This window comes from Orcinus orca, chromosome 8 (assembly GCF_937001465.1).
Source record: "Orcinus orca chromosome 8, mOrcOrc1.1, whole genome shotgun sequence".
In the NCBI taxonomy this organism is placed as follows: Eukaryota; Metazoa; Chordata; class Mammalia; order Artiodactyla; family Delphinidae; genus Orcinus; species Orcinus orca.
The window spans coordinates 47,652,893-47,674,180 of record NC_064566.1 but is presented as its reverse complement, the minus strand read 5'-3'; the positions used below and the strand labels follow the sequence as shown (position 1 = coordinate 47,674,180).

Genomic DNA, 21,288 nt, shown 5'->3' with positions numbered 1-21,288 from the left:
GGGTTAGCAGATGTAAGCTTTTACGTATAGAATGGATAAACAACGAAGTACTACTGTACAGCACAGGGAACTATATTCAATATCCTATGATAAACCATAATGGAAAAGAATACTTAAAAACAAATGTGTGTATATATATATGTATATATATATATATACACACGCACACATACATACATATATATGTATAACTGAATCACTTTGCTGTATAGCAAAATTAACAACATTGTAAGTCAACTGTACTTCAATTAAAAAAAGAAAATAACGGAAAAAATATATATATATGGATGAAAACCAAAGCATTCTTTTTGTTTCTTCTTCCTACAGAAACGATGACTGTGGGTAAGAGGACCACTTATGCCAAGAACACAGTAGGACAACCATCTTACAAAGATCTTCAGTAACTTTTCCCATCCAACAACATCTAGACGACGCCAGTGACCAAATATTCAGCTGTAACCACAGCAGTAACTGGCCCTCTTTCCAGATTGGGTTTGCTGAACGTGAACAGTCCAGCTGTCTTCAGGTGGCCTAAGGTGGTATGCTGTAGGGGAAGCACATCTCTTCTGGCCAAGAATTGAGATTGGACTATGGAAGAAACCACCTGGTATACAGTGAGAGTACTCAGAGTACCTAAAGGACTCTTAATGGTTAACATAAGGCCCTTGGTGATGGGGTCTTAGCAGCTGCCCTGGCAATGTCACTCTGACATGATGTTATTTGCTCGAAGGCCCTGGAAGGACAGAATATTTGCAGATCTATCCAGGTGCTAAATAGGAAGCAGTTCTAATTCACACTGGACGACCACTGAGCTAATAGTTGTCTCCAGAAAATAATTTCACCCAAGAGGTACTCCAGCTTTGCAAGGAATAGCCCCAGGAGAGTAATAGGATAAACAAGCTGTTACCCTGGAGAAAATCGAGTACAAAGAGGTCTAGTTCACAGCAAATTCTCTGCCTACTCCCATGGCAGTGAGTACCAGTGGATCATGGCCCTCTCTTCTGCTAAACCCAGATGTGAGGAGTCAGAATCCCCAACACTGTTTTCAAGATGGCCAGTAGCCACTTCCCTTCAACTGGTGTTGGCAGTGAGAATGAAAGTTCATTGTCATCCCTGTTAGAGAGGCATACATCTCAGTGGCATAGGCGTTCTGGAATACCTTTCCCAGGTACATTTGTCCACTGAGAGAACAGCCTCAGAAACAGAAGTACCATTGAGTGAGCTGAGTTCCTGGAGAGATGATACGGCTGGCCCCTGATTCGAGGCACAACTTTTGGGCCTTCTTGGCCTGAGTGCCTTTTGGGGTATTTCCATGTGCAACAGGGCCCAGAGGCATAGCCTTGGGCAGCCACCGACAGGTTTCCTTTCACTTCTGGACACATGCATCACTTTCACAGCACTTGGGGAATGGAAATACCTGCAGGAGTGAAGGTCAAGGGCTCTCCCCGGGTATCACATTCATTACTCAGCTTCCTTTGTGACCACATCAGCCAACCCACTGCCAGCTGTGTTCATCCTCATTGCTTCTGCCTCCATACAAATGAAACTAAAGGCCTCAGCATGCCCTGGGGGTGGTATTGTTACCTCTCTCTCCCATTATAGGTGTAAGGTGCCCCGTCCTTACATTTGCACCATTTCTCCAAGACAGCATTTCCCTTTCATACAATCGCTTTGCAGCAGAATCCAGAGTTGGACTGTAGTTTACCGTCCTGGGAAGCTCATTTATCTTCATTTGAATTAACACTTCCATGTGGGACTAACTGGGTGGAAGCACAATCATTGCAGGTCTTCAGAAAGTTCTTATTGCCACAGCTACCCAGTACAAGAAACTACCCCAATGTCAGACCTTAAAGGGATGGAGACCTTTGGTTGTATGAGGCAGTTTTACAATATTCCAGCTTCATGTGTTCCCCAGCCTGCCTAATCCATTTCCATCTCTGACTGGCTTTCAACCTCCAGGATCCAAAGGGAACCCAAGGTTCTACCTATGTCTGTTGACATGAGAAGAATTCAGCCTTCTTTGCCCAAGGTTCCCTCTGCCTATTCCTCTGCATTCAGACATCCTCCATCATACCAGTGTTTAGAACCAAAGCATGAAGGACTAGTGCCAGCAGGATAAATATTATCTCTTGATCCAGGCGGGTGAGCCCAGAAGGATGGTCCCAGAGAAACCAGACTGGCCCCAGTAGATATCAGGCAGCCATCCCAATAAACTTTGACTTGTCCTTGGCACTGGGAGCCTGGGTAGGAGATCCTGGGGCAGCTGTGCCTATTGTTCCCCAGGCTAAGATCTTCCTGCCTAGAGAACTAGCAGCCCTGGGGTACTTACGAGTATGCTACTGGCTTGTTGTTATGAAACAGAAGGTGGCTTTGTAGGGGCCAGCAGGCAAAGTGAGGCAGGCAGGTGGATTGTGCTGGAGAGCTTTTAACAGTCCAGCTGTGGCCAGAGGCTGGTTATAAATTTGAACTCCTTGAGCCCATCTGCAACTCTGCCTCTGTTCTCTTGCCTTCTGTTTGGTTTCCCTTTAGTTTCCTAGTAAATATTCCTTTTGAAAAATTCCAACCTTGTTTCATTGAACTTGGGGGGAAGGTAATTCTCCATTGTCTTTTCCAGGATAGAGAAGGAAATTAAAGTACCTTGAAAAAATGGAAATGGCAGTGGAAAGGGATATAACCTGGTTAGATCTTTGGAAGAGACCTTGGGGAAAACTGGTTCCAAGAGATGGGGAGAAACCAACTGTCTCGCTCAATCACCTGGCACTGACTCTCAGCCCATTCCTCTTGCTGCCTTTGTCTTCAAGGAGATCTGCCCTGGTTGCGTGTTGCTGCAAAAGCATCTTCCCAGCCAGTGAACTGGGCACATTTTGCAGGCGATGTGATACCTAGGAAGTACACTGGTGCATGACCAGAGGAGGAATAGGGGAGGGGAGGGAAAGGAATGGTGTCTACAGTGTGGATGTTTTCACAATGCCCAAACAAGCATGACTGTAAATGGAATGATTTTGTCCTTATGGCCATCAGTAGAACTACATTTCATATGAAGAGAAAAAAGGCATACTCTCAAGCCAACAAGACTGACAAAAGGTAGATATGGACAATGTCTTGCTATCTTCATGGCCATCCTGTCCTGGTGGGTGTTCCACTTATCTATTGCTGCATAACAAAGCACTACAAAACTTAGTGGTTTAAATGGCAAGTTATCTCTCACGATTCTGTGGGTTGGTGGCGTTTAGGTGATTGCTCTCTCTTGGAGTCTTACGGTTGCTATCAGATGGCAGCTTGAGGCTGGTACCATCTGAATACGGAACTGGGCAGGATATCCATGATGGACTCTTTGCATATACGTCTGGCTCCTCTATTCGGATGACCAGAACAGCGGGAGGCTGATTGGGCATCTCTCTACACATAGTCTCTCCTCATGGTTAGCTTGTGCTTCCTCACAACATGGAGGTCTCAAGGCAGTCAAACTGCTTTCATAGTGGCTGGCTTCCCCCAGAGCTAACGTTGCAAGAGGTCCCAGTAGATGCTGCAAGGCTCTTCTAAATAACCTCAGAAGTAACAGAGTCATTCCCACCACAGACTGTTGGTCAAAAGCAAGTCACAGGGCCAGCCTAGATTCAAGGGGAAGGGATTACACAAGAATGGAATACCAGAAAGTGTGGCTCATCTCATTGGGGCCACTTTGGAGATAGTGGGGATGGGAGCGGAGGGGGAGGTGTCACTGACTCAGAAGGCTTCCTGGATAGCTGTCACTTTAAAATCACATGCAATACTTAACACACATGAGGGTGGAGTGAGGGGGGAATAATAAGGGGCAGAGGAGAAGGGGAAGGGTTATTCATGAACACTTAAATAGAGCATAAGCTGGAGAAAAGTGAATAGTTATGATCAAAACAGAACTTACAGTGTCACAAGAAACCCTGGAGGAAAATTGTCATTCTAGTGACTGCTCAAAAGCTTGAGTTGAGTGCTTTTTACCCCTCTTATCTTTACTGCCAAAGGAAAAGTGCAAACAAGACATTCCCATGCTTGGGGACATACTTAGAAATGAAAATTCAAAGTAAGTAAGCAGAAGTGGTTTGTCCCTTTTCTGAAGACTTCGCTTCAGAAAGAATTACTGTAGTTAATTAAAAGAGAGAGATTTTATCAAATCTAGTTTAAGCATAGCTCTGCCAGTTGTCCCCTGGCATGAGGTCCTGGCATGGCTAGTGTTGCCATGGTGCTTCCTCCAGTCTGCCCCTCCCTCTCTTGCAGCAGTCCTGCCATAGGGAATAGTCAGGGTCGGTCCACTGCTCTTCCCTCCACCCTGGCCTCCTCCAAATGCAGCCACCTTGCTAGAACTTTCAAAGCAAAGTTATAGAAAGTGATTTAATGAACTGAGAAAAGGACATAACCATGGATGCGCACATGGCCAAAAACAGTGTCTGCAGCCTGTATGTGGATCCTGAGAATTCTGCAGGCCATGGGGCTGCCCATGGCCACCCATTTCACTGATGGCCACTGAGGGGTATTGAGAGTGTCCAGCCTGGGGGCGCCTTGGAATGGCCAGAGAGGATGGCCTCGCCTGTTTCTTTACTGTCCTGTTCTAGATCCCTGTGAAGAATCTCTCTCACACGTAGGATTCCTGAGCTGCTTGCTGACATGGAGCACAACCAGAGGCTGAGAGTGGCCAGTGAGACCTCTCTGAGGCTTGGGTTTTCTCACCGATGGGGTCTTCTGACTCTTCCCCCTCCAATCCTCTCTCAGGGCCAAAAAGATGCCATAACCCTTCAATGTCCTTTAACAACCACCTGTGGGCACTTTCCGAACCACAGACCCAGTGACACCTGCCACAAAGGCGCTGCCTGGCACCTTACCTTCTCAGCCAGAGAGAAGTCATAGGCAGTGTTCAGAGAAACCCAGTGTGTCTCTGAGATGCCCGTTCCGTATGAGTGGAGCCCTTCCATTGTAGCACAAGCTGTTCTACCTTCTCTCCAACTTCATGTCACATAGGCTGACCTTCATGGAAGAAGTGAAATAGTAAAGCTCAGGAAAAGATAATAATCAGACAAGTTGTCCCAGCAGTTAAGGAAATCCCGGAGAAGACCTGTAGGAGAACTCTGAGAAAAATAGGAAAAAGGAGGGTTGGCTGTTACTCTGGGAGCTGCGGAAGACGAGCCCTGGTCCTCACCGCTAAGCCCAGATGTGAGGTACAGGAAGCTCTGGTCAGTGCCACGGACCTGCCTCCAGTGTTGATGATGTCAGATATAAAGCTCCCTTTGCTCAGTCTCCCAAGAGAACAGATCGAGGCTCTCCAGTGACTATGGCGGAACCCACTTCTTCCTTCTTCCACTCAAGAGGCTTACATGTCGCTTGCTGCCTGGGCTCCCTGGGCATATGGGCTGCAAGGTTAAACCAATAGTATGATCACTTCTGTCCCCTTGCTCCCTGGTATCTTCTCACTGTGTCCAGGAGCTCCGGGCACGGGAAGGACTAAGATCAAGATTGAAGATGCCCCCCAAGGCCTCAGAGGATCGAGAGCCAGCCCTGAAGTCCCGTAACTTTGGCTAAGTCTCAGTGGCATCAGGGTCCCCCATCTCATCCACAGGCCAGCTGATGATTCTCATGTACCTCCTCCTGGTAGGGAAGAGGAGAACGGGCCAAAGGGACCCGGGCCACAGAGGCTGTCCCCTTAACTCATTGCTACTGCCTCTCCAAACTCCATCATAAGGTAGATTTCCCTGGGAAATGGATAAGCATTGCCAGACAGTTTTTTTTTTTAAAGTATATTTATCAATATGAAGATTATTGATGATAACACCACATCTTATAGTTTACTATGCATGGTATCATTTTTTTAATCCATTTTCTTTATTTTTTGAAAATTCAACTTGTAATTCCAAGTGGTAAAGGTAGTTTAAAAAAACAAGTTAATATCTTCTTGGCTCGATACTAAATTTATTGTAGTTATTATTCCAATAACTATCCATTGCATTAAAGCTATTTCCAAACCACCATTTGACATAGTAATACTGCTGGTTTTTCCTATCAAGTAAACATCATCTTCAGGACACTGACTTTTTCACAATTTAGATAAAATCCTTTCTGCATGGCGGCAGTATCCAGATTTGAATCTTCAAGTTAAGACAATTTCTCTAATTCACCAAACTCAAAGCTTTCAGGTAATAATAAAATCATTTCCTCAAATACCTAAAGATATTTGTATCCACGGCCTCAGAGATGAACTTATGGACTATAGAAACTGGTGAATAAGTCTTCCAGAAACAAGTTTTACCTTCATCTCAAAAAAGTAATGATTCTTTAAATATATATTTTTCTCAAGAAATTTTGTAACTAAATTTTTTTAAGTCTAAAATAGAGTTTTCCAACGATCCTTACCTTAAAAGTGCACTAGAAAGTACAAGATAAGGACTCAATAAAGAAAAGCATTGCCATAAACTGTACCTTTCTTAAAGGCAAACAAATGTGCTGTCCCTGCCTGTGTGTCTACAAACTCAGATGGCAACCCTGCTGCGGGCTCATTGGGCCTGTTGGATCCAGAAAGGCTTACAGACTTTCTTACACAAGCAGCATTGTGTCCCAACATGATGGTCAGTATTTTAAAATTGTGTTTTCTGCATAGAAAGAGTGAATATATGAATGTTTTGTTGAGACTAAGACCCAGGCAGTCCTGAGCTAAGTAAGCCCCCTGGAGAGAATAAGGTGTCTTGGCTTACTATATAAAATGAAAGAGGAACACTGAATACTCTTTTCCAAATCAGTACTCCTGGGGTTGAAAATACTTCAACCAAAGTAAATATTTTTCTCATATATATAGATAGATTTTATTTTGTTCTCTGCAAACTTGTGTCACACTATCTTAAACAGCACTAACAGATTTTGCAATAATTGGATTTGTTTGAGGAAAATTAACAAGAGGGCATTTAAACTTTGCCTCCGGGTGTTTTCCACACTTGAAATCCACAGGAAGCTGCTTGCGTGATCCCGGCGCTGTTAACCCGTGTTGGCCCTTTCACAGCTACTCCCTGGCCTGCTGACACGCCCCGGAGCACCCACTTAGCAGGGGCTTCTGGGTCAACAGAATGCCACTTGGTTTTGATTCTCCCCACTCTGAAAGGTGGTTCTTTTTTTCCCAAAAAATTCAGAGCAAAGGAGAATGAATCCATGTCACCAAACACAATAAGAACAAGGACAACCAATGTGTGTGCTTGCAGGGGAGTGGGGGGGAAACTCTAGAGCCAGCCCAAATGCCGTATTCTTCATTTTTTTCCCTACGTTTTAAAGTTTATTGATCTTGAACTTTTAGGGGACATAAAGATGGAATTTCAAAAAACATAAACAATGATCTCAAAGGAAATCCAAGGGGTTATATCCGTGACTTGAAAGAGTCCCATAAACCCAGAAAAGTTAAGTAAATTATTCAAACACTTCTTCTGTCTGGTAGACCAAATATTGACATTTGGTTGAATGGCTCCATTATGTCAATGTTCGCAGCCCATGTAAAAGTAGCTGTTGGCAGGTGCCTTCTTAAAGGACTGTTCCTATGCGTGAAGCCTCAGTGGGACCTACTATCCCTCAGAGGGGCCCTTTCTGGCTTGGAAGAGCAGACTCAGGAAACCCCAGTGCAGTCTTCAGGTCTTCTGATGCTTCCATATGGAGGGGAAGTCCTTGTGGAGAAAGGCATTTATGTAAATGAAGGAAGGGGACTTCCCTGGTGGTCCAGTGGTTAAGTATCCGCCTTCCAAGGCAGGGGACGTGGGTTCGATCCCTGGTCAGGGAACTAAGATCCCACACACTGCGGGGCAACTAAGCCTCCGTGCTCTGGAGCCTGTGCACCACAACTAGAGAGCCCATGTGCTGCAACTACTGAGCCCATCCGCCACAGAGAGAAGCCCCGTGCGCCGCAACAATAGATCCTGCCTGCCACAATGAAGATCCCGTGTGCCGCAACTAAGACCCGATGCAGCCAAATAAATAAATACATATTTTTTTAAAGCTAAAAACTTTTTAAACTTTTCTTCATGAGGGAAGAACTCATGACCTTTGACTCCAGTGGACAAGGTAAAATCACTAGTTTGGAAAAGGCAGATTTCAGGCTTGAGGCTGTAATTATACAGGGGTTAAGGACTGGGAAGGAAGATAAACTAAAATTTACCCATGACTTGAAACTATTCTAGTGCATGATCGCACTGCTTTGGGTTCTAATCATAAAACATCTGCCTCGTTCTGGTAGACAGAAGCAGTGACAGAGACCAGCTGGCCCTAGAAGATGCAGAAGGAACTCAAACCAGTCCAAGTGCTGGTTGGAGACAGCCCTGCCCGCGGAGGGGCTGAGCATCTGCTCTTGCCACTGACCAACCCTGGAACCTCCAGCCCTCATCTTCCTGCTGTTCTCCCAGCCCTCAGGGGCCCTGCCCAGACCTTGTCAGTCGCTGGTACAAACAGATCGCACACATACCCGAGGGAGAACAGCGGTGCACCTGTGGTTGTACTCGGCTCCCACTCTTCTGGGCTTCAGAGGACTTCCTGGAAGAAGCAATCCCCAAAGGGCTCAAGCTCACAACAGAAACATGGCCACAAAGAAGCCTCGAATTTCCTGCCCTGCCCCAGCCTCTCACTGATCTTTACTTCATGGTGCTTGGTGTCCCCAGGCCACTGTACAGAGGCACACACAAGCACAAATGCAATTACTGTACAGGCGCAGCTCAGAAGAGGCTGGTGTGGGGCTTCATGTCCCTCCTAGGCAGGAGGAAATGACTGAGGAGAGCAGGGCCCATGCAGAGCTGGGAGACCTGAGTTTGTGCATTTCTTTGCAGCAAGGAGCTCTCTGGGTCTTCCTGTGACCCTCAGTCATGGCAGCTCTCCCCTCTCATTTTATGCAAGATTCTACATCCATAAGGCAAGATTCTGCCTTTCCCTGCAGCCAGGAAAGGTGTCACTAGGGGTGACACCCACCCCTCCAGGGCCATGATATGTAGGTTCAAGAAAGGATCAAGTTAGAGACGACAGCATCACGTGCAGGGTTTGTCAGGGCTGCCATTTCTGCCACTCACATGTAGGGTTTTTAACTGGATTGCCAGCCTGAAGAAGGCTGAGCAAAGAAGACGCAGCAGGACGCAGCGGAGAGTCACAGGCTGGGCTGGGGCCCAAGACCCCGCTCCTGCCTCTGAAGCGGCTCCAGCTGCTTCTCACATGAAGAGTGTTGGCCGTGCCTTCTGTGCTCCTTCCACCTCTGGGGTTCTGCCTGTCCCCGGTCTAAGGAACTGATGTGCCTGTCACTGGGAAAGCGACGTAGCCAGGGTGGGGCCCATGCAGTCCCAGACCCCTATTGCCCAGAAACCCAAGTGCACACTAAGTCTGGAGGACTTTTTTTATGATTTCCAGAGGACATTGTCTCTCTCTCCACCCCTTTCATTTTTTCTGAGTTCCTTTTTCTACGGATTTTCATTTTTAACAAACAATCTGAAAGGAATTTGATTTTGAGAGTTTCCTGAAAAATCTTTTAATGATCAGTGATGTCTCCTGTACATCATAAAACCAGACCTGGCACCCTCGCAGTAGAGGAAATTCCGTTTTGAATTAAATACCAGTACAGATCCTCTCAGTTCACCCCCGTGAGCTCATCGTAGCCCTGCTGCTTAGCTGGAGGGAGGGAAGAGGGCAGCAGCAAAGAGAGCTCCCTGCAGAGGGCAGCGGCAAAGAGAGCTCCCTGCAAGAAGGGCTTCTGGATGAAGTAGGTGTGAGATGAAGAAAAGGGGAAAAGACAGTCTGTGCTCCGTGCATAGTCAGGGGCAGGAAAGGGGGAGGGTGTTGAGAGGCTCCTTCCTGGGCTTACTTCCTCAAGTAACAGCCTATAATCCCTTGCCTCAGGCTGTGATAGAAATCTTGATCCTGGGAAGTTCATGGATTTGTCCACAGCTCCAGTGGCTCAGCCCTGTGCTCCTGATAACATCAAGTCAGAGGTGTCTGGGGGCACATATCTTCCTTCTCCAAACTGCGTTAGCTAGCACACGCAGGCCAGCGCTGCCCACCCACCAGGCCCATGTGTGCACTGGCTTGGGATGTGGATTTCTAGTGCCTGATGCTCTGCTGACTGCAAGAACGTTTTTGAAAACAAAACCACTGTCCATTCTATCTGTTTAGTCAGTCTGGTTGAGAATATCAGTTTATTGTGAGGAGGGAAAAAAGCCAGAGGTTTGTGGACACTTTTTGTACGTGCCCACTCAAATATTTTTTGTAGATTCCCATTCAACTCTAAAAAGGAAAAGGGCTGTGACCCTCCCACAGTTGGAAAAGCCTCTGCCCTCTAGTGGCAAGAGGCTTAAACAAATATTTGCGTTGAATATTTGATTCAATGTTTGTGCCTGGAACACTGAACTGGTACCACCCAAGCAGGTGCTCTCTGGGGACAGCACGTAACCCCTTGGTTTTATTTCCTGGGGCTCTGTTCCCAGAGGGTTAAATGTTCATAGGTCCCAGAGGCCTCACTTTCGAACCTGCTCAGCAGAGAGACCAAGAGTAGGGTCACTGGGGAAGACACAGAACCTAGGTGAGACCCAGCTTTCCCACATATGCTGACAGCTCCTGGCCCTGGGGTCCACTCAGGAGGGAGCCTGTGCAGGTGACGTCATCTCCCGGCCAGCATGTCTTCTCCAGCTGCAGCCACTTCTCTTACACCACCTGAAATCACTCATCCCATCCCATCTGTGGTGCCCATTAATCAGTCCCCTCCCCCCAGCTCTCCACCCTCCACTCCTAAACCTCCCCAAGATGAGCGAACATCAGCAAGACTTTAGAAACTTCTGGCAGAAATGAAGTTACCAGGGGCTTACCTGTTGGCTCAGTGGTTAAGAATCCGCCTGCCAATGCAGGGGGACACAGGTTCGAGCCCCAGTCCGGGAAGATCCCACATGCCGCGGAGCAACTAAGCCCATGTGCCACAACTACTGAGCCTGCGCTGTAGAGCCCATGAGCCACAGCTACTGAGCCTACGCGCCTAGAGCCCGTGCTCCGCAACAAGAGAAGCCACCGCAAGGAGAAGCCTGCACACTGCAGTGAGGAGTAGCCCCCGCTCGCCGCCAACTAAAGAAAGCCCACGCACAGCAAAGAAGACCCAATGCAGCCAAAACTAAAAATAAATAAATTTATATACAAAAAACAAGAAATGAAGTTACCAGTTGCTGCAGGAACAGAGACTCCGAATAGGCCACCTGAGCCCAACCAGCCACACCTGCCATGTCCAGCGTTTGACTGGTGCCAGTTAGGACCGGACACTGGCCTCCAGGGAGAATCAGTTCATAGGAAACTGCCCTGTGGGTTTCAAGAGCCAAACCAAAGTGATCACAATGAGAGGTTTTGAGAGTTCCTGGGACTCTGGTGCACATAGTTTTTATGTCAAAGAGCAGAGAGAGGCTGTGACTGTCCACCACAGGATGCCAGGTAGGTAGCTGTCCACCCTGGGGCCAGGCTTCCGGTGACAGGCAGGGAACAGCGGCACTGCCAGCGACAGGAGAGGAATCTGGCTGGAAGGCATTTCTAGTAAAGCATGGGGGGTGGGGAGAGGATGCCCAGAACTGAGAAGCCTGTGCTCTGAGTGGACTCAGACCAGGAGTGAGTGGGGGAGGTAGGAAGAGGTGAATGGGGTCAAGGGAGCATCTTGGGAAATTCTCACTCTTGTCAAACTGTGAAGTTACTGGTAAAAGGAGAGGCTGGTGACGCAGCAGAGGGTGTGTGGGCTAGAGGCTAACTAAAGGTGTAGTTGACAATGGTTGGACATATCACAAGCATTTACAGATGAATCCCTAGTTGTCCTTCCCTACTAAGTACTAAGGCAAATGCCTCAACATGCCTTAATAATCTCTGAGAGATCCATTATAGCTAATCTTCATAATGTCATCTGATGTCATTAAGAAAATAATAAATGGCTGCAAATAGATTTGAAAGGTAGTTGGGAAGATTTCCATGAACATAAGGTTAAAAAATGTTTTGAAATTTTCTGGGTGAAAAGAAAATTTGTGCTTTCTGAAAATTGGTTTATGAAGAATGTCTCATTCTCCAGCAAGGATAGAGAAGTGAGGGATCATGTCCTCAGCACTGCATGGCTTGTAAAACTGATGTATCCAAGCACTCAGTCTTCATAGGCACGTGGGCTATGGTGACCCACAGTGAAATTATCTCACATTTGTCCAGCTTCCTAGGAGATGGAAGGCACTGAGCGCTTCAAAATAATATAAGATTTGTGGTCAGTGCTTAAACCCATTAAGTGGGCCTCTGTAATGGAGCTGAGGTCTGCACATCATACATGTGAATTTCCAAGTGTCTTTCCGAGAGCCGGTTAGGTGGTATGTCCTGGCTGCCAGGTGGGAGTGAGCATGATTTAGACAAGGGACCAGTTCCTGAGTCAGTTGTGAGCCCAGCCCAAGAGGAAAGCCCAGCGTTTCTTTCAAGAGTTAGTCTAAGCAAGGATGTGTGTCTAAACTCTAAGAGCTGAGTGGGAGACATACGGCAAACATAAACAGAGTAGCAGAAACTGGGTCCCGAAGAGGACCTTGCTGGCCACCAGGAGGGTACCTCACTCACCCCTATGCCTTGGCCTACCTTTCATTCCAACTGTAGATCTTCATTCAGATTTAACTTCCTTGCAAAGCCTTCCTGAGCCTGAGGAATTTATTGGGGAGGAACTGGCAGACGGTCAAGGCTTCGAAACAGGGGAATTAGGTAATGAGCTTTGCCAACTGGCTCCATCCCCCTGGCTGCAGTCTGAATGTTAAAACTAGAAGGGGGTCAGAATGGAGGCTGTTGAAAACAATGCAGAATCTGGCCGTGAACCCGACTCCGCCCTCTCTCTACCTCTCATTTGGTCAGTAAACGAGTTCTGTCAATTGTACATTCTAAATATTTCTCAAAGACGTCTGCAGTGCTGATCACCAATGACAATGTATGTTTTTTTTCCCCACACCACCATTCTCCTTTACCAGCTGGGTGTCCTACAATGTAACTCAGTGCTGACACTGTCTACCTGGAGGTAGCACCAGATCCCACAGGTTCGGGGCTCAGTCCCACAGGACTGCCTCCACTTCGGATGCCAGTCCCCAGTCCACGTTGTCATGTCACCTGTGCTTCTGACCATCTGGCTATAAGTCCGTGGTTCCCACAGTCCCCTTCTTGAGTTTGTTTAACTTGCTGGAGCAGCTCACAGAACTCAGAGAAGCACTTTACTTACTAGATTACTGGTATCTTATAAAACGATATAACTCAGGAGCAGTCAGTTGGAAGAGATGCATAGGGCAAGGTGTAGGGAAAGGGCGTGGAGCTTCCATACTCTCTGGGAGCAGCCTCTCCTGAATCTATGTATTTATCAACCAGGAAGCTCTCCGAACTCTTTCTCCTTGTGGGTTTCTCTCGAGGCTTCATTACAGAGGCATGATTGATTAAATCATTGGCCACTGGTGACTAACCTCAACTTCCAGCCCCTCTTCCCTCCCCCAGGTCAGGGGGTGGAAAGGAAAGCTTCAACCCTTTCATCACAAGGTTGGCTCCACTGGCAACCAGCCCCCATCCTTAGGTGATTTCCAAAGGCACCTCATTAACAAAACAAAAGACACTTTAATGGCTCTCATCAAAGAAAACTCCAGGAACAGTGGTGGAAGACCAAATATATGTTTCTTATTATCAATCACAATACCATGACATCCATTTATCTCTCTCTCTGCTGACACTACTTTTGTTCTGGCCCTCCTGATCTCTCCACGAATCACCATAACAGCATCCTCATCTCCCACCTTGAATTTAGTCTTGTTGCCTTTACCTGGCTTCCAGAGACATCTCTCTGGAACACAGACCTATTTCTGTAACTCATTTACTTGAAACTCTAATTGTCTCTCATTCTTCCTACCATAACATCTAAAATATTTGGTGTGTTCTACAAACTTGGCAAAGTGTGGCCTCTGCTTACCCTACTGAAGTGGGTGCTGCGGGATGTTGGCCAAATCTACCCTTCAGGATAAGGAGACTCATTCCCTCAGTTGTGTGGGTGTTGCTGCTAACAGCTCAGAGCTGAGTCCTTCTCCAGGCCGTGTCCTCAGCCAGGGGAAGCTGCCCTACTCAAGGTTATACACGCTCCCTTCCCAGGAACAGCCCCCACCAAGGAGTGCTTGATGCAGGGCTGCCAAGGCATCGTCCCTTTGCCTCCATTCTGGACACGTCTGAAGGTCCCGCCTAGTTCCAGAGCTCCTTGTGGGATTGGTTGATGCCTCTGTTGCAACTGCATTGCAGGTGAACTTCTCTCTTTGCTCACTCATGCTCCATTCATCCCCCCACAGGTATTGTTCCAGAGAGTATACCCCCAGAAATGTCTTGCTTTTGTAAGGGAGCAAAATTTCCCACCCCAAAATCTCTGGCATTTGGATTATTTCGAGCTGAAAACAATCAAGGCCCAAGACTCAGGAAGAAACTTTGACCTTCCCCCTAACTGCCTAAAAGAACATAGATAGAGGACCTCTTCCCTTTGGGAAGGGAGCCATCACTATAGATAACAAAGTATGAACCAGCTGTGACAGACAGAAAGGAACCTAGCAAAGTCTGTTAAAATTTCTCTCTGTGTCCCTCTGTCTCTACAGGAACCAGCAAACATTTGTTTACCAGACATTTGCTTTTCCATCTCCATGTGAATTGCCTTCCTCCCCTTTGAAGTCCCAAATCACTACCCCAACAGCTTCTTTTGTCTTTAGCTGAGGATGGTATTTAAGGTGAGGGCTTCAGCCATTCTGACGAGTTACTGTTTCCCTGGGTCTCTCCAATGCACACGTGTTTTTAAATTTCTGTTTGATTTTCTCTTGTTAATCTGCCTCATGTCGATTTAATTCTTAGGCCAGCCAGAAGAACCTAGAAGGGTAGAGAAAAATGTTTTCCTCCCCACAAGGGGTTGGCTGAGGTCACATTTTAAAGGGCTTTCCTTTTGGCATAAAAGCAGCCAATGTTTTATCTAAAGAGACAGGGAATTAGAGGCCGCTCCAGTCACTCAAGCAGGAAACAATGCAATTAGTTGTAAAAGGGTGGAAGATTGGAGGATGACATTAAGGCAAAGAGCTATTGGCGGTGGGGTGGGGGGGCAGGAGTGGTGAATAAAAGATAAAGGGAAGAATCTGGGGAAAAAAGAGAAGAAAAAAACAGACGTCCTGTCCAGATCCAGATGATGAATTCTAGTATCCCAGATGGAATTCTGTTGACTTGGCCTCTGCCTCCTTAAGAAGACAAGGTCTCCTCCTCACAGACTTTCCTGGAGTTAGCCAGCACCCCTCAGTAAAGTGGAGGGTGCAGGGAGCAGAGAAGGCTCTAGAAATCAGGGGGTCAGTTAGCATGGAGGCACAGCAGCAAAAGGACCACCAGTAATGAAGATAGTGAATTCCAAGAGGACCTGGAAAACTGGATGAGATCAGCCTCGGTGGGCTGATGAGGCTGGACATTCGCATGTCCAGTTCTGACTGGTCATTTAGGGAAAAACACCAACTCGGGGCTGGGCTTACAGCTCAATGACTAGTGACTTAGGTCCAACCACATTGAGGACATAGTGGTAGCTGTCAAAGGGCTTAAGTTTCCTCTCTCAGGATACCTGGACTGGAAAGCAGATGGATCAGGCACTTGCAAAGGAGAAAAGGGGTCACTGTGCTGGGTCACTAGCCTCCTTAATGAGCTAGCTTATAGCAGTGGTCAAGGCCAGAGGTTAAAGGTAAGGAAGGGAAAAGAACCAAGCGGATGATTTTATCCCAATAGCAGGCTAAGGGGCACCAAGCCATCTTTTTCTTTCCATTGAGTAAGGCCTGCTCTGAATATAGATGGCCACCATTGGCCACTGTATGTCAGTCAAAGCTGTGACTATCTCCGAAAGGAGTTTAACTTTCCTTTTTGAAACTTCTGGTCACAAGAACATGAGGGTTTCCACTCATGTTCCAGTCCTGCCCCATGGCTCATCAGTCCTAATGGGTTAGGGGAACCAGCTGTGGGCTTTGCTGCCTCTGGGGTCACAAGAGTAAAAGCTTGCCAACCAAGACCAGGTGTGGGCAGTTAGAGCGGAGAGACCAGGCTTGTGCCTGTGAACCAGGTAACTGAAGAGAGTGTGTGGGGCAGAGAGGGAGCGTCTGCCAGGACTGAACTGAAGGGCTCTGAGGCCAAGCTCTTTGGAGGCCCTTCCAGAGACATGGGGGCAACAGCAGCCTTGGAAACAGCCCAAGGACATGTGCTACAATGAGGCCTCCCACTTTGTTCTCACCGAGTCTCCAGTAATTCTTTAGACGCCATTAGTATTGAATGTATATTTCATTGTAAAAATAATGTAAACCTGCTATAGAAAACCAAGAAAAAGATTACCCCAAGAAAACACTGCCTCCTAAAAGTTAATTGTGAGTTTCACTTCCACTGGATCTTATCCATCTTAGTTCACCATCTCCAAGTTAGGACTTAAGGAGTTCATCAGGAAAATCAACCAGGACTTCCCTGGCGGCGCAGTGATTAAGAAATCACCTGCCAATGGAGGGGACACGGGTTCGTATCCCTGGTCTGGGAAGATCCCACATGCCACGGAGCAACTAAGCCCGTGCGCCACAACTGCTCAGCCCGCATGCCACAACTACTGAAGCCTGCAGGACTAGAGCCTGTGCTCCGCAACAAGAGAAGCCACCGCAGTGAGAAATCCAAGCACTGCAAGGAAGAGTAGCCCCCACTCACCGCAACTAGAGAAAGCCCGCGCGCAGCAACAAAGTGAAGACCCAATGCAGCCAAATAAATAAATAAATAAAATTTTAAAAGAAAATCAACCAGAGCACCTTTAGCATAACACTTTATTCCAAAATGCCAGGCATGAAAAGTTTCCCAAAGAGCATTCTCACTCAGGGAAGGAGGCTGAGTGGGGCAGTATTTTTCATGAGAATTTAAGAGGAGAGATCAGCAGAAGTTCACCTAGATTGGGGAATACCGTTGCCCCTTGATATCCGCGGGGAATTCAGTCCAGGACTGCCCCATCCCCCGTCCCCTACCCCCGCATCCCGAAGATACCAAAATCCTGCGATGCTCACCTTCCTTATGTAAAATGGCTTAGTACACTTAGCCCTCCACATCCGCAGATACAGAGGGCTGAATGTCATCAAAGACAGTTCTTGGAAATAGGAGGAATTGTTCTTAAGGATGAGGAGCCATTGTCTGTGATGATACCAAGAGGGTGGGAAGGAACAGTTAGGGGCTGACCTCACTTGGAAGAGAGGTAGAGAGGAACAGCCAATGGGGACAAGGACATGCAAGGGCCACACTGGAAAATTCTTTTAGTGTCTCTTGCAGGGACCAAATACAAACCCAGGTCTTCTGACTCCTGGTCAGAGATCTTTCCACCTCTCGTAGATGCCCCAACCTTCTCCACTTTGGTAGGTGATTGAGAAAGAACCGTGAGTATCCTGGACCCAACCATGGAAGGAGAGGTTGAGATAAGTAGACCTGGACAGCAAAGGCGAAAAATTGGAAGATTTTACAATTGTGTCCTAAGGATGTGATTTATCTTCAGCTGGACTGGGGCCTGCAGGAGTTGAGTCCTATGCATTGCTGGCCTGCAGCTGCAAGTGAAGGGAATTCTGCTACTGGAGACTGAGAAAACTCAAGGACCTCCGCGCTAAGGAGTTCCATTTCCTGATGGTTTGGCTCCGGAAATGCCCCTGTATCAGTAACTGTTTGGCTCTTAATGAAACTCTTCTGAGCGTGAATCTCAGATTTTTCAGCTGCCTCCCTGGGTGGCTAGGCCTGTGGCCCATTGGACCTCTCTCCCCAAGAGGCAATGGGCCCAGTGCCCAGGCTGCTCAGAGACCGGGTATATCAGAGCTTTCATTTTTCCTTGCTGTGCCTTTAAGAGCTGCAGGAATGCAAAGAGTCTGGAGGAGGGGTGGGGTCTCCCAAAGGGATTTCCGGGGAAAAGGATCCCGGGAATCTGGGCCAGAAACTAAACTGAGAGTCCAACTCTGAGAAGCTGGGGGTGGTGTGTGTGTTGGGTCAGGCCTGTGATTGGACTGCAGAGTTCTCTAGGGAGGAAGAAAACAAAAGTAAAAAGGAAAGAGCTGGGGAGAGGGGAGAGGCCCACCCCGCCCCCCATCCCACCCCTATGCACACTCACCCAGGCCTGGAAGAGGGGACAGCCACTAGCCTGCAGAGGGTCCGTGTGTGTCAAAGGTGATAGTGACAGATGCTGGACCCAGGGAGACCTCTACCCCAAGTCGGCCTGCAGGGCCTCCGGAGACTGACTTGCCAACAGCTGGACTTGATCACCAGCTTGCTAAGCAAGATCACGCATCTGAGGGAGTAACTAGCAGACTTTGCTGTCTGGCTGTTTTTGGAGAATTTTTCTCAGCAGCGGCTAGAAAGCAGGAGACCACCCCCTGGACCCTTGAGCCTTCTTCGAGAAGCAACAGCAGAAGAGATTCCCACCCTGGGTGGTTTGCAGGACCATGCTGGCTCTTAGGCGAGCTTCTGCTTTCAGCGTTCTGATCCTCACGGCCTTTCTGCCCCTGCCGCAGTTCGCCCAGGACCCGGCCATGGTGCACTACATCTATCAGCGCTTTCAAGTCTTGGAGGTAGGTGGCATCTGTGCCCCTGATCTGGGGAACCTGCCTCCCGGAAGCCACTTTATCTTACCCACGCTTCGCTACCTGCTGTGATGCATTTTTCCAGATAGTGAATGATAAATAGATTGCTAAATGTACACTTAATATTTTTCATAGTCTAGTGGTTTCTCCCAGACCTTGAGCAGGGCTTTCCGCTATCCTCTGCTCTGGCAGGTTTTCCTCATCTGTAAAATGGGGACGATAATAGAATTTACCTCTTACGGCTATTCTGAAGATTTAATAAATTAATTCCTACTTAGAACATTGCCTGGCATGGTGGTAAATGTCTAAGATATTATTCAGTTGCTCAGTTTTTAAAATAGGAAAATTAAACATTTGGTCACGTTTTCTTCATGTTTTACTATATCAGGATGATCGCAGATTTTAGTTTTCTTTATGTCTTTTCATGGTGAGCCATTAGGTCACTGCAAAAAGTCATGATATTGGTGTCCTGAGAAGCTCTTAGCTTCTTTGGCTCAACTGGACTTGGTTTTAGAAATGAGCAGATTTCAGCAACGTTAAACAGAGAGAAAAGCGTTGGGGCCTTTTTCTCCAAGTGTTGCAGCTGCCACTTCATTAAACTTTGCAAAACCCAACATTTTTGCCGCAGGGACAGACTCCCAGGGCCAAATGTAACCCTCCGCAGTAACCTCTGACACACCCTGGCCATGACATTGGCTGTTTCGTACTTCATGCCTTGCTTTTGTACAAGTTAACTTTTGATAAATTATTTATCTCCTCTCAAAGACACGCTTATCTCCAATTTTCTATTTTTTCCTGAAAACTCTTCAAGTCCAAACTATTTGGTTACAGTCAGGGTAAAACAGCTCCTCAGAGCAGGCTGCACACGTTTCCTAACGTCCGGCGGACTGAGGCCAGGAAGCCATGGATGAAATGTTCCCAGGCCAGTGGCCTCTTGCTGCTGCCTCATTTGCTCTCTCCTCAGACACCTCCTGCCCAGTCTCACCTCCTTAAATGTGCCAGAATTACTCTCAACCGTGGTCCCTCTTCATTTACCACCAACCTGCCTTGGGGGTCAGCGCCAGTCACATCCCTGCAAGCTTTCCCAATACTCGAATCTGTCTGCAGACAAGGGTATCGAGTATAGACTGATACTTTCATAGCTATGAATGTGGATTTTAAAAGATAGGGATATGGTTTATATAGGTCTTCCCATCCCTATCGTGGTAACCTGGGCGGGAAGTTGAGTCCCCAGGTGCTCCACCAGGCCAAGGCAGACACGTAGCAGCAAAGTGAAGGCATTTCCACACTGAGGGATTTGTGTCAGAGGGGTAAGGAAAAAGAGGAAAGATGTAGACAATTTCTCTCTCCTCCCTCTTTCCCTCTCACCCTTCCTGTTTCTCTCTCCCTCTCTATTGCTGTCTCTCTCTCCCTCCTTCCTTCTCTCCCTTCCTCTCACACACTCTCTCTCCCCCCACCTTTCTCTCTCTCTTTCATTCATCAATGAACAGTCTTATATCCTGCTGTTTGGAGTATATATTAATATTGTTACAACTTTTGTGGAGAGCATTTTGGTGAACCGCCAAATGGTCTTTAAGTCTACATGCTGTTTGACCCAGCAACCCCTCCCATTTCCATCCTTCATTCACTTATCTTTCATTCAGCAAGTATTTATTGAGTACGACTGTGTGCCAGGCCCTGTGCAGGTGCTGGGGATGGAGCTCACATCTGGAAAGGTATCCTCAGAAAATAACCAGAGAAATACACAAATATGTAAAGACAAAGATTTTGTTTGAATGGCAGAACGTTGAAAACTACATAAGTGTCCATTAAAAAGAGTCTAATGGAATAAATAATGGGATGTCAATTCAGTGGAATTGTGTCATTAAAATTATGGTATAGATATATATTAATTGGTATTGAAATATGTTCACAATATATCAGCAAGCTAAAAATATGTTATAAAACATACATGTGGTGAAATCACATTAAAAATATGTTTATATATGTATGACTACATGCATGGGAAAACTTTTAAAGATTTGTACACTAAAGTGTCAATAGTCCTTTGAATTAAGGAACTGTGGGTGATTTTTATTTCCCCCCCATTTGACTATCTGTATTTTAAAAGTCTTTTTCCCGTGAACGAGAGCTGTTGATATTACTTGGGCAAGTTAAATAACTGGCAGTAATTTGGGAATTTATTTTCTGACTGAAGCAAGGACTGCAGAAATGTACCCAAGCAACGAGAGAATACATTGAAGATTTCCGAGAGTTCTCGAAAAACATATCCGTTATGCTGGGACGATGTCAGACGTACACAAGTGAGTACAAGAGTGCGGTCCATAACCTGGCCCTGAGAGTCGAACGTGCCCAGCGGGAGATCGACTACCTGGAGTACCTGCGGGAGGCTGAGGTGTGCACAGAGTCAGAGGACAAGATGCTGACAGAAAAGCAAGTCCAAGGAGCTGAGGAGGAGAAAAGGATCCGGACACTGCTGAATGCAAGTAAGAGAACTGCGTCTTTTATTACCCCTTCTGGGGACTTTCACGCTCGGAGACAGCTCCCACACAGGTAGGGGGTCTGACCCAGTAAGAACTGGATATGTGCTCTTGTGGGCATGTGCTGGGAGAGAAACCTTATCGGGGCACAGGTGTCCAAAGGAAAATCCATTCTCAGAAAGCAGCTTTCC

General features: G+C 47.1%; 1 protein-coding gene across 2 annotated transcripts in view; it reads left to right on the top strand.

Moving 5' to 3' along the window:
- The window catches only part of PPFIBP2 (PPFIA binding protein 2), a 385,547-nt gene that overhangs the window by 186,665 nt on the left and 177,594 nt on the right, over positions 1-21,288 (top strand). The window contains exons 1-2 of one of the 2 annotated variants that reach the window (XM_004279226.4): positions 11,803-18,605; positions 20,815-21,103. In XM_004279226.4, coding sequence (XP_004279274.1) covers positions 18,480-18,605; positions 20,815-21,103 — 415 coding nt within the window. In that variant the 5' untranslated portion in view covers positions 11,803-18,479. Of the gene's footprint in view, positions 1-11,802; positions 18,606-20,814; positions 21,104-21,288 lie in introns of those variants that run through there. The other variant, XM_049713952.1, reaches the window with a different exon arrangement.